The sequence below is a fragment of the Pseudomyrmex gracilis genome, unplaced genomic scaffold (genome assembly GCF_002006095.1).
Source record: "Pseudomyrmex gracilis isolate BER0280 unplaced genomic scaffold, ASM200609v1 scaffold_2704, whole genome shotgun sequence".
Classification (NCBI taxonomy): Eukaryota; Metazoa; Arthropoda; class Insecta; order Hymenoptera; family Formicidae; genus Pseudomyrmex; species Pseudomyrmex gracilis.
In genome coordinates this window covers 1-13,447 of record NW_018023288.1, presented here as the reverse complement: position 1 = coordinate 13,447, position 13,447 = coordinate 1, and the positions used below count along the sequence as shown (strand labels likewise).

Genomic DNA, 13,447 nt, shown 5'->3' with positions numbered 1-13,447 from the left:
ATGCATGTTATTATTTATATTGTTTTTCTTTATGTATGAAAGCGCAGTGTTTATTGCCAAAGTGCTTCATAAAAAATAAATGTTTTGTTATAATAAGTTTAAATAAATGATACAAAAATAATTACATTTTATGGGTTTTGTGTTTCTTTCATACTCTTAAAAATCACGGTAGTTAGTAGTATAACATAGTTAAAAGAAAAAAATTTATTATTGTTTATTATAATAACAGGAAAAATTTTCTGGCCATTTGAAGCAAACAACACAGGTGAAAATGTGTGTGTGATAGTAACGTTACTTTATTCAAAGCACGTAATGTATAATATAATATAAAACGTTTTCTGCNTTTGATTAGGCCTTTATCAATATATATATAATAATGTTGTTCTTGACATAAACTTAATCGAGTCACATGATTACAATTTGGTGATACTAAAGTAACTAAGAGTCTCTCTTACTCTCTTACTCTCTTACTTACGCGGGCGGTACGTTACGATAATCACGGCACACACGCACAACGATCACGACCACTTAACTAAAAAAAAGAGAACAAAAGAAAACACACAACGCGAAAAGGCTACTTGGCGTTGTATCGCCACCCCAGGGCTTGACGATTAGTCGCGAAACTATGTAGATCATGCACTTAACCTACAAACTACTGCCACAAAGCTCCGTGAAGCCCGATTCTGGCCGCTGTCGAATAATCGTTAGTACGGCCAAAGACACGTCCTTGCCGTCGTAAACAAGACGCGAAATACAAATGACCAGCCTCGACACGAGGCCTGTGCAACGCGGATTCGTGGCTACCAATAATAAAACGGGCACCTCACCGTCGGTCGTAGTTCTCCGGCATACTGCGGTCTCCTCCGTCCAGGATGACACTCCAAGAGCTTGTTTACTTAGTCGGGGTCACCTTCACGACTTGAATCACTGCACCCCGAGTACAAAAATCGCAGCACGGCAGACTTGTGCGACACAAGAGTAACTCGTACGCACGGAAGCCCAAGAAATACGTGTGTGTCCGGCACGGCTGATTGCGACCAAAAGCACAAGGATTTCGTTCAATAAGCAGTCGATACCTCGGGCAGTGCTGAGGTCGCGTGGAGTAGGTCGCGTGGGCCAATCAGGCCGCAGAATTGGCAGCGCGGCTCGCAAGCTCGCTCGCACGCGGCAAGATCAGCAGGCCGCGAAATTCAAACGCTCGCAGTATCGATTACGCTATAATGCAGCAGCGCAAGCAAAAATAGAAGGCAGCGGGTCGGGATGGCAACCCGTGAGATGCAGCAATGATATAAGCAGCGTGTTCTCAAAACCACACAGCAGGATTGCTGGAACACATTGCATCTCGGCGGAGGCCGGCTCGTCATTGGTCCGTTCCGCCGTTCCGCCCGTTCTGCTAGGCTAGCTCGCTGGCCGTCGTGCAATCGTAGAAAGCATCTATGTTCCACTGTGGCTTTTGCATGCAGTCACCTACCCTTGCTCTCAGCGTGACCTCGAGGCGAGACTTCGCGTCTCCGTTCCTTTCTCCCTCTCTCGTTCGGGCACAGCATGCTGTCCTTGGCGAAAGGTCCTACGATAATCCTCAGGACGGTGAGGATCATCGTAGAACCTTTCGCAAAATTACATACAAGAAAAAATAAAAAATAAAACGCCATTCTAAGCAGACGCATGCAAGTTCTGGAGGATCTTGGCGCTCATTTTTCAGCTCGTTTTCTCGGGCTCCCGCAAAAATTTTTAACTTTTGTGACAAGGATAGAGCGGCGCGAATACCACGTCATAATATATTCATATATACACGGTGGGCCATTTTAATCTCAACAGCCATATATCTCGATTTTTATGCATGCTCTGGAAAAATGGTTCAGACAAAAGTTGCTCGGAATAATAGGGGCCAACTATCTGTGCAATCAGACTTGACCTTGACAATAAATGTCAAGGTTATTTCAAGGTCAGAACGTTTTTTTCTTATGGGAACCCATATTTTTAAAACCGGATTTGAAAAGAGCGGAAAATTTTACGTCCAGATACGTATCTAAATTCAACATTAACGTGACCTTCATAGGTCAAATAAATCCCTAAAAACCAACCCTGCTAAACCACAAGTAGGCTAACCCAATAGTTAGGTTGTGACCGGCCCGTTTGACTTTCCGACGCGCGGAGATCACGGTCGCCACTTATTTTTTCAGGAAAAAACAAGAAAACCCGTTATTTACAGTTTCACGCTGACCCGACTCATCGTACGACGTCACAGAATATCCTCTGTCCCCGGATCTCAGACGATAACGGTGACGACGGATCCCTGATTAGTCCTTTGTTCCTTCAACGTTCAGGTGGTGTAAATTAATCAAACACTGAGTTTATGGATTACAAACTATAAAGTTTTATTAACACTTGTCGTAACAACAGTTTTCTTATGTTACAACTTATACGTAGAACGCGTGTTTTACAACCGATCTCGGTATCGCAATATCTCTGAGTGGACTCGTTTTCAACCACGCTGCTTGCTTGGTGAGCGCTCGATTCCAACTAACTCTCCGCGCGACCGGCTCAGCCGAGACACCGCGTCATCCCCTCCTTGCGCTCACGCATGCGCACAAAATAGAATTTTCTAAAAGTTACAGATTTTGGCCGAAAACGTTTATTCGACCCCAAATAAACGCTCTGGCTTACTTTCACCAACAATTAGATTTTTTTTTTACCGAAACTAAGTACCTTGACCAAACACGCAAAATTTCAAATGTTAATAATTTTGACCAAAACCGTCGAGTTTATCTTAGAAAATTCTATTCTCAACTTAACTTCAACAATTACACCTTTCCCGATGTAAACACCTCAATTGTTGCTTAAACTTAACAAGGCACTTATTCTAATACAGACCTGCATACCGACGCAGTTTCGCTGACAATTATATCTTCACCCCAGGGTTAGGGTCTAGCTTGACAACCCGAGGTAAGTAGCTAGTATCCCAGTTGTGGGCCAAACTTGGTGTAGCGCTTTTTTACCCGAAAACCATTGCACGCACGCCTTATTTCGAACAATAAAAATTTTGACCGATGTTTGCAATTGTGGCTGAAATTTTGCAACTCCCCTTTTCTACCGAAGCTCTCTTTACCTGCCAAGTTTCGCCAACAATTAACTTTCTGTGACTACCTAACACCCTGGGTTCGCAGCCGGTTAGTATGGCCAAAACCCAATTGAGCGCGAAACTCGCACGATCACACAATCTGCACCAGATCTGTATGTACGCAAGATATCTGCAACAATTACATACGTTTACCTTTGGCTGAAACTTTTCAAGACGCTCAGACAGCCCAAGCAAGCGACACGCACCAGCCACCTTGAAAACTAACAATCTCAATTGTGGCTGAAATTTCGTTAACCGTTGTACCAACATAAACCTCGCTCACTGGTTAAGTATGGCCAACAATTCAAACCCACCTAATTATTTTTATTTTTTTTTGTTTTGTTTCAGGTAACCGCTGCCGGATCCCTAGGATGACGTGGACCCGTTCAAATAACGTGGGACAACCTGACGCAGGTAAGTAATCTTCCTAACCCTTTTTTACTAACTCAATTGTTTATGTTATTTTCAGGTTTGAGTTATCTTAGATAACTAACCTAGGTGACTAACCAGTTGACGCAGTATTACCCACATTTGGAAAGTTAGTCCCTAACTCGACCCGAGTCAGTAAATTTAACTTTCGCCAACTTCTGAATTGTTGCTCATACTTTCTATACATACTTCAAACTTACAAATAACTTAACCCCCAACGTTTCGGTGACAATTAAAATTGTGAGTTTTTTCTAGGTCTAAGTTAACACTGCGAAATGTCAGTTTGGCAAGTAACTCCTAATCCAATGGGATTACCTCAAAAAATAAAACGAAAATAAAAACAAAATAAAATTCTGCACTTCTGATTACAATTACTACGGGCCTTACACACCCCGAGCGCTTAAACAAAAAGAGTATAAAACAAAACTAACTGACTACGTGCAAACAACTTGCGTTTGCTCTAAAAAAACAAAAACTAACGTGTCCTTGGCTGATTGCCTTTTCTGCCATCGTCACCTTTTAACGGTTGACAACTCTCAACCTACAGACTTGGACCTTGTCCTTCTGTTGGTTCTGATTGCTTCCTGTCTCTGCTCCTGTACCTCACACGGAGATTCAACCTCAGTCGCCTGCGGTTTCAAGGTTAGGTTGTGACCGGGGTAAGGCTCATAATTGGTCAAGGACTTACCAGGATGATTATTAATCACGGTCGCCAGTCGCTGTTTGCCCTCAGCAACAAGGGTTGATGCCTCTCGTCCGTCTACGGGGTGGTTACTTCCCTCGGGATTCCTGAGAATAGGCAGGGATACGCACACATGCACTAGCACATGTAATAACAATTTGCACAGTTTGAACATAAACACAGTATGCTTTATTATGCACTGTTTCACAGTTTGCACAGTTATAACAATGTAATATTTAACGCTGGGATTAACTATCGCGTTAACAACGAGCCGTAGAAGCTTATTAATCGCACGAGCTAGGATCATACGTCCGTTCCGCACGAGCTTCCGAACGAGACTGTCGAGCTAAGATGGCGGGCGCTTCTTCTCGACCCTAAGGCCACTGCTCACACGGGCAAGTCACAATCGTACCTTTAGGTATGTTCGTAAACCTGTGCTAATCCAACAAAACTTTCGGGCGCGACATAAGCCAATATTTTATGACTATCGGGATCCTCACGAGTAGCTAAACAAGATTCCGCCCAATTTATTTGTTAAATAAACAAATAGATTGGACGTGCCGATTAAGGAGAAATTTCCTCACAGAACGTTTCCACAGAGTCTCGCGCTTCATGAGAAACCGAAATTTTTCCTTAATCTTAAAATTTATCAAAATTTCCAAAACTTTAAATAACATTTCATTTTAACATTTTAGGCTTCAATACTTTCAGGAGAGTTTTGTTTGCTACTCAGATCGTCTTAATCTTCAAACTCTTTTTCTTTTAACCAAACTGATCCATTATTGGCTTATCTTGCCTCCGTTACTAAACTTAGACACTAACACTAAATGACAGGTAATCAAACCTCTTAACTACCTCGCGGGTCGTAACTTAAAACAAACACAACTTATTGCTAGTCAACGATTGCAACAACGCCGCTAAAACAGAAAACAAAAGAACAAACCGAATAACAAATAAAAATACTCTTAAGCCTATCCTTTGGCTGTCCTCCTTCTTTTTACGTAACGCCTTTGGGTTAAGGATTATCTAGTTATGTATCTTCGCTTAAAACTAAACTATCACCTATAACAATACGTCCTACTGCACAGGAACGGGTTTTTTATTGTTACATCGATTAACTGAGAACAAGTTTACGACTAGTATCACATTGGTTGTACTACATTACTGCGCACTAGTTGAGTCTTAAAAACTAAAAGTTCAATGTTAACGCCGACCAACCCCTTTTTTTGTTTCAGGTGCTTGTTGGCTCTCCGACGTTGCTCAGTATTTCGCTTAACACGCGATTCGCCCAAAAATTGGCTTTTTTCCGGAGTTCTGCTCTTTCGTATTCAAACTAGGCGCTTAACACCGCTTCCCTGAGTAGCTCCGTACTTTCCTTTTCACGCGTGTCCAGATCCGCAGCTGGGGCTTCTGGCTCTGGTGACAAGGTTAGGTTAATCTAAAGACGAGCAGGCAACCCTACAACCACGTGATCGCTGTAATTTTACTCTTGCGGAACCTTACTTTTAGCACTACCCAGAAACAACGACGTGGACGTAGTAAGGACTGTTTCCTTTGGGGTGCTTGTTTAACGTGAGTCTCCTTGCCTCTCACGTAGGGGTGGTTGCTTAACATGAGTCCCCTTGCCTCTCACAATGGGGTCATTCATCCACGAATCAAATGTTCGAAGTTGCGTCCGTTTACTTGTAGGCATAAATTTAAACGTCTTTGGAAATAACCTAGAGTGTTGAGTAAAGTTTGTCTAGGAATGGCAGCGCAGGCCTGACGAATGCGTTCTTTCAAGTCCTCCTTAGTTGTGAGCCTTTGTTCATACACGACATTTTTCAAGTAGCCCCATAAATAAAAATTAGGGGATGTAAGGTCAAGCGAGACTAATGGCAGTTATGCCTATTCAATTTACCATCGCTACAAAACTTGGCCTCATCTGAAAAGAACACATAGTTGAAAAATTCTGCATCATTCTAAATCATATCTAATGCCCCATGGCAAAATTCGATTCGCATTTGAAAGTATGAATGGTGCTGGACCCCATTTTGCACGAATCGTAACAGAATTTTTGAACGCCCACTACACCGGAAGATTGATCGGACGAGGTGGTCCAGTTAACTGGCCTTCAGTCTCGCCTGACCTTACATCCCCTAATTTTTATTTATGGGGCTACTTGAAAAATGTCGTGTTTAAACAAAGGCCCACAACTAAGGAGAACTTGAAAGAACGCATTTGTCAGGCCTGCGCTGCCATTCCTAGACAAACTTTACTCGACACTCTAGGCCATTTCCAAAGACGTTTAAATTTATGCCTACAAGCAAACGGACGCAACTTCGAACATTTGATTCGTGGGTGAATGACCCCATCGTGAGAAGCAAGGGGACTCACGTTAAGCAAGCACCCCATCGTGAGAGGCAAGGGGACTCACGTTAAACAAGCACCCCAAAGAAAACAGTCCTTACTACGTCCACGTCGTTGTTTCTGGGTAATGCTAAAAGTAAGGTTCCGCAAGGGTAAAATTACAGCGATCACGTGATTGTAGGGTTGCCTGCTCGTCTTTAGATTAACCTAACCTAACCTTGTCACCAGAGCCAGAAGGTCAGCCAAAAGTCGGGACGCTGGTGAGTTTGGAGGGATCTCCAGAGTCACTAAGGGAAGCGTTACTAAGGGCCCAGGCCGACTATGAAAAAGCGGAACTCCGGAAGGAGGCTAGCTATTGGGCGGAACGCGTCCTAAGAGAAGTCGTGAAGGGGGGCCGGGCTGGAAGCAAGTACCTGAAACAGAAAAAAGGGGTTGTTGAGATTAGAGACAAAGTTTAGTTCAAGTATTGGCTAGTGGATAAGGGATTGCTTAACGAGAGCGAAACTAGTCATACGTTTGTTTTGGTTTTTATATGTATTTTATCAGATAATAAATAACCAACCCTGCATAATGGGGACTATTATCAAAAATATTTTAAGGATGCGAAGTGAAATAACGTAACAAAAAACCCCTTTTGACTTAAAAGGTGTTACGGTAGAAAGATGTAAGCTTAAGGCAATTTTTATTTAGTTTACGTTAGGAAGATTTGTTTTATTTCAAAGGCGAGCCAAAGTTAGGCTTAAAACTGATTTTGTTTGTTTTTGCGTTTAACATTTTATTTTAGTTTTGGAAAACGTTGTTTTACGCTTTAATCACAATTATGGTTATGTTTTAAGTGTAGACCTGTAGAAGTACAATACGGGCTGATTTGTGATGATTAACATGTTTGTTGTATTCAGTATAAGTATAATACCTCGGAGGCGAGCTAAACAGACTAGGGATTTGTATACAAAACACCAAAGGTTAACAGTGGAGCTAAGTTATAAGAAGTAATTTTAAGACAGGATAAACGACTAGCGAGAATCTGGCGAAAGCAACAAAGTGTAATAGCACTGTTTCAATTGTTAATATGGAGTTGTAAAGTTTTTATGAAAATACGACTTAAAGAAAAATCTTGTTATTTTGTGAAATGGGAGAAGGAGTAGAATCGATCAATAACAAAATTTCTCCTTAATCGACTAATTTAAATAATTTGTTTATTTAACAAATTAGTTAGCCAGATTGTTGTTCTCCGATTGGTAAAGATCCCAGAGATTTAAAAAGGTCCAATTAACTCGCGCCCGGGAGAAATTTTCCAGGCCTAGAAAACTTGACGCACGAACATACCTTAAGGCGCGTCTAACAGGTACCCATGTGGGTAGTAGCCTTAAGGCCGAGAAGGAACGTCCACCATCTTAGCTCCGCAGTCTTACTCGGCAACTCGTACGGTACGGATGGTACATTCTATAAGCGTGCGACTAACAAGTTCCGGGAGCTCACCATTAGCGCTAAACAATTCGTGTGCGTTAAACATTGTGATATATACTCAGTGTATATAATAACTGTGGTGATAATAAAAGCATTTTATGTAATTTAACGGTAAAACTGTGATATCGTTATTCGTGCAAGTGCACGTGCTATTCCCGCCAATCCTCAGGATCCCGAGGGAGAAAACTACCCCGCAGACGGCCGAGGGGCGGACATCCTTGTTGCTAGAAGGACAAAGCAACTGGCGACCGTGATAAACATCGAAAGTAGTAAGTCCTTGACCGTATTTATGCCTAACCTCGGTCACAACCTAACTATTGGGTTAGCCTACTTGTGGTTTAGCAGGGTTGGTTCTTAGGGATTTATTTGACCTATGAAGGTCACGGTACTGTTGAATTTAGATACGTATCTAGACGTAAAATTTTCCGCTCTTTTCGAATCCGGTTTTAAAAATATGGGTTCCCATAAGAAAAAAAACGTTTTGACCTTGAAATGACTTTGACATTTATTGTCAAGGTCAAATCTGATTGCATAGATAGTTGGCCCCTATTATTCCGAGCAACTTTTGTTTGAACCATTTTTCCAGAGCATGCATAAAAATCGAGATATATGGCTGATGAGATTAAAATGGCCCACCGTGTATACATGCATATTTCCATACAAACATCCTGCAAACTGCTCTTAGAACCTTATATATTTTGTTGAATTTTATGAGAAGCTTAAGAATTTAATTGTTATATATATTTTGTTCACGACAGTCGACAAGGGCAATACTGTAGTAGCATTAGAGCGAAAGAATTACACACGTAAAATGGAAACGTTGTTACCAGACGTAACCACTTTTTTGTTTTTTTTTATACGAGGGGAAATGCGTTATGCACCCCTGCCCTGTGGGGATTTGGGCGGGGAGTGTGGGACTCGCACCCACTATAACCTCTCGATGGCCTCCACCGGACATAGTGGCGGAGCCTGTGGCAGCCGCGAGGTTATTACGTCTCCAGGCCCCCCCCGAGTCCAAGGCGTGCCCCCAAAGGACAACGCCTCCTATCACCGTTGTCTTTGGGGTTGCGGCAGGAGGAGAGGACCATAGCCCTCCTCAAGCCGCCCCTTCTTGGAGACTTGTGCAATGGAGTGGCAAGTTCCCCAACTTGCCACACCAAGTCCCCGCCCCCCGTGACCGAAGTCAGGAGGGGTCAATACAATATTTTGTACCCCTTATCCGAGACCAAGCAGCCCCATGACTGGGTCCGGAGGTCACGCCCGAGCCGTGACCCCTCCACCCCGAGCACGGATACTGCCTCCAAGTCGAGCTTAATTGCCCGACTTGGAAGACTTAGGTCCCGGTTTTTCTCTTCTCGGTGAAGGGGAGGCTGACTTGCCTCCCTTCTGCCGCTTGGGGGAGGGCTCCTTAGTGGAGCCTCCCCCTGAACCCGGCGCTTTTGGCGCCGCACCTGTTTGTGTCCGGGGGCCAGCGACCTTACGGTCTCTGGTCCCGGACGCTTTCCTTTTGGGGAGAGGGGGAAGCATCGCGCCGTCCCCACTCCTTTTTTCCCCGGTTTCCGGCTGTTCCCGGAGACCGGTAGATTCTTCGCTTGGGGCGGAGGCTTCAGTGGCCTCCCCCCTTTTTCCCGTGGCGGGCTTTGTGCCTTCAGAGGAGGCGGACGCGGGAGGGACGTCCTCCCGCCCTTCGCCTTCCTCCGGCCACAGCCGGGCCAGGCTCCCCACCGGAGAGAGGAGGTAAACCTCCTCTCCGTCCTCCTCCCAGCCGGAGGAGTCTCCGCCGGACCCGGCACTGCGGGCCCGCCGGTTCCTTCTCTTCTTCGGGGAGGTGTCAGGCACCGTCACCTCCCCGCCCTCCTTGCCACCGGATGGCAGCGTAGGCGCCAGAACTTCGGCGCCCCGCCTGGTGGCTACTTTTTTAGCCGGAATGGGGGCGCAACTTGCGTCGCCCATCCGGTAGTTTGTTGGCTGCCCCCGGCTCGCACACAATGTGCATTTGAGGGCAGCCCTACACGAGATGGCAAGGTGGCCACCCTCCCCGCATCTGTAGCACGCCGTGCTCCGATCTACACCGGAGCACTTGCGTGCCACATGCCCGTACTCGAGGCACCGGTAGCACTGCATACGCCGTGCCGCCAGTGCCTCGACGGGGAGGCTGAACCACCCCACCTCTACTCGTTTCGCCTCTACTACCCGCCGGGCCGCCCTCAAGGGCATACGGGCGCACAAGGTCCCGTATCCGACGGGAGAGGAGCGAACCAGCCCAGTTCGTACCTCACTGGGCTGGCATCCACCTGCCGCCGCTAATGCGGCGGCAATGTCCTCCGCGGAGAGGGGGGGCACCACGTCCCGCACGCGAATTTCTGCGTACTTTGTGGGACGGGTGAACCTTACCCCCTCAACGCCCTCGAACGCTTTCGACGCCCTCCCGACGAGGGCGTCGGCCTTCTCAGCTCCTCCAGGCCCGGGTACCTGGAGGAGCATGCCGCCAATGGCCGCCCTCTTTATCCGGAGGCCGGAAATTCCGACCTCCTTCAAATTGACGGCGGCCGCTGCCTTCTTCATTATTTCGGCATAACTGCCGCCCTCCCTTACGGTAAGGAGGACGGCAGCCCCAACAGGGAGCCTGCCGAGTTTCGCCATCTTTGCTGCCCCGGCGCGTCGACTCGCGCCAGCGGGAGCAGCGGGAGGGCGCCGTTTTTCCTCAGGAGGGGAAGGCTCTTTTCTCCTCCTACGCGCTTTGCGCCCCACAACCGTCGCCCAGGTGGTCGGGGCGGGTACGGCTGCAGGCGCGCTCGAGGACTGAGAGGCGAGCTCTCTCCTAATTAGAAAGAGGATTTGCCCCTCCATCGCGTCCCCAATTTTGTCCGCTAAGAGGCGGACACACCTCTCCTCCGGGGAGTCAAGAGGAGGATTTTCTCTGAGGGACTCATCCGCCCCCCCTCCGTCTGTACCCCCCCGGGAGTTCGTCCGCGGCGGCGGGATCTTTGCCGCGGTCGCTTGCGAAGGGAGCGCAGGCCCTCCGACCTGCGTCCCGCAGTCCGCGACCTCCCTCCTCGACGCGCCCACGAAGGAAAAACCCTTCTCGTAGGCCGCGTCGAGCATTTCGCGGACTTTTTTGTACCGGGAGGACATAATCCTCCCGGCCTTCTTGCTTAGCCGGAGCTTTTCCTCCAGCGTCCTGACGCGCTCATCCACGAGCGCGCCAGGCCCGGACAGCTTCAACTTTGCCGCCTCAATAGGCATATGGGCGAGGGCGACAATGCCATCACCCAGTCCCTTTATTGTGGCCGCCACGTCCTTCAAAATCTTGACGTAACGTCCGGCAAGATTCTTAGACGTGGTGGCCACTTTCGTCACGGCCTCCGCGGCTGCGTGCGTCTTCTGCACCATTTCAGCCGCGGAGGCAACCGGGCACGAGAGCCTGGAGGACGGTAGCCGAGTGGTGTCGCGCCACGACCTGTCCTCCAGCTCCATAACTGCCTCCGCACGCCTCGCGTCCGAGGCACGCTTCTCGGCCGCGACAATGCCGAGAAACTCGGCGGCAGTCGGCGGTTTTCTTACGCCCCCACTCGTGCTGGGGGCCAGTGTGAAGACGTCCTCCTCCACCTCCATGTCCGAGCTCCCGAATGGAGGTGGGGACCCGGACAAGCCAGCGTATGTTGGGGAGCGAGAACGCTCCCTCGCCGGCTTCTTCGTTCTCTCTCCCTTAGGAGGGGCGCCAACGGCGCTACCCTTCGTGAGGGAGAGAGACGCCCCAAACATACGTCGCGCACCAAGCGCGAGTACGTCGGAACGTTTCTTCGCAGTCGCAGTTTCTCCCCCCACCCCTGCGGTGCAGGCGGAGGGTAGCCCATCTCGAGATAACGACATGGGGATGCCTGGGACGGCAACACCCCCACGCCGGGCCCTGAGTGTCCGATCACTCTGGGCCGGTACGGTTATCTCATCCTCTGAACTACTCATCATGATTGCTAGAGGAGTGGTTTAATTTTGGAGTTTTCCTTCTCCTAGGCCGGTTGACATCCAAGTCTGACGAGCCCGACCTGCCCGGATTTGAAGTCAGGGTTTACTCCCCTATCCCAGTTGTCCCCGTTTTTGGGGGCTAACAGAGCTGAGAACTCCGGGTTTTTGTTCGAGGTTTTCCTTCCTCTATTCCCTCTCTTAGTTCAGGAACTCACCAGGGGCCTTTCCGAGCATGGGAGACCCTACCAGGGACTCAAAGGAGTCCCCGCCGGCATGGCCCCCTGGATCATAGTTCCCCTAAGCCCGGCCACCACGACAAGGTGGAGGGAAATCGGCCGGGAGACGTAACCACTTAATCTGTTATTAACCTTTAAAGGGCCGGTATTTGAGAGGGCATATCCGCTTTAGTAAAGTAGTAAAAAGGGCATTTCATATCATGGATTGACTATACACTAAGTGTCGATCATGGGTAGTAAATTGTCTGTTGATATCATCGATTTTACCCATCTTTTTGTTATAATCCACGATACAAATGGGTTTTATAATATCTTTATTGGTTTTGTAGTTTTTCCTAACAGTTGTACAAAACTGGTGTTCGTGAATACTTGTCAATACATAAACTTCCTTTTTATCCATCCATTTGATTACTATCCAAGAATCGGTGTGGGCAACTTTTGTTTTACCACGATCTAGCTTTGAACTGAGAGTTGGCATTTCTTTACGATTGTCTTTTACAGTTTCACAAAGACCAGTATTTCTGTCATGTAAGTAGTCTGACAGTTGTGGAGATGTATACCAATTATCAGTGTATAACACACGCCCTTCGTTACAATAAGGTTGCATGAAATGTGCAACAATATCACCAGAAACGCTTAAATCAAATTTCTCATAATCAGTGTCTGAGCCAGTATATACTATAAAATCTAAGAGAAATCCTGTTTCGCAGTCCGCTAATTCAAATATCTTCATACCAAATCGGTGTCTTTTTAATGGTACGAATTGTTTGAATTTTAACTTCTCTTTCCATAAGACTAAACTTTCGCCAATGCAAAGCTTTTCACCAGCAATAATAGTATTACCAAACTTTTCTTTCAAATGATCCATCACTAGCTTGATTTTTTTCAAAGGATGATTAGAAACTTCTTCATTGTTAAAAAAGTGAAGGTATCGTAAAATTTGAAGATATCTATTTTGAGATAGACTTTCGCCGTATATTAAAATGTACAGCAGTGGATCTTGGCTCCAATAATCCTTTAGTTGCCCTTTTACAACATGACCCATGTTTATTGATAAAGCAATAGTAGTGTAACTATGAGAGTTCTAAGCCAGGAGCTTCGAGGGGGGCGCGGGGTATGACATCACAGGGGGAGGGGTGACGTCATACGGAGGGGAGGGGGTATGACGTCACAAGGAGAGGGGGTATGACGTCACAG

The 13,447-nt window shown here is 46.8% G+C and overlaps 1 protein-coding gene across 1 annotated transcript; it reads right to left on the bottom strand.

Moving 5' to 3' along the window:
* Positions 1-12,443: 12,443 nt before the first annotated feature.
* LOC109862944 (piggyBac transposable element-derived protein 4-like) lies at positions 12,444-13,295 on the bottom strand. The gene has a single exon (XM_020443112.1). It carries the CDS (start codon positions 13,293-13,295, stop codon positions 12,444-12,446), a length of 852 nt encoding a protein of 283 aa, XP_020298701.1.
* Between the last annotated feature and the right edge of the window lie 152 nt (positions 13,296-13,447).

Coding starts and splice junctions, on each gene's coding strand:
- LOC109862944 (XM_020443112.1), bottom strand. CDS start 13,295: ATGGGTCATGTTGTAAAAGGGCAACTAAAGGATTATTGGAGCCAAGAT.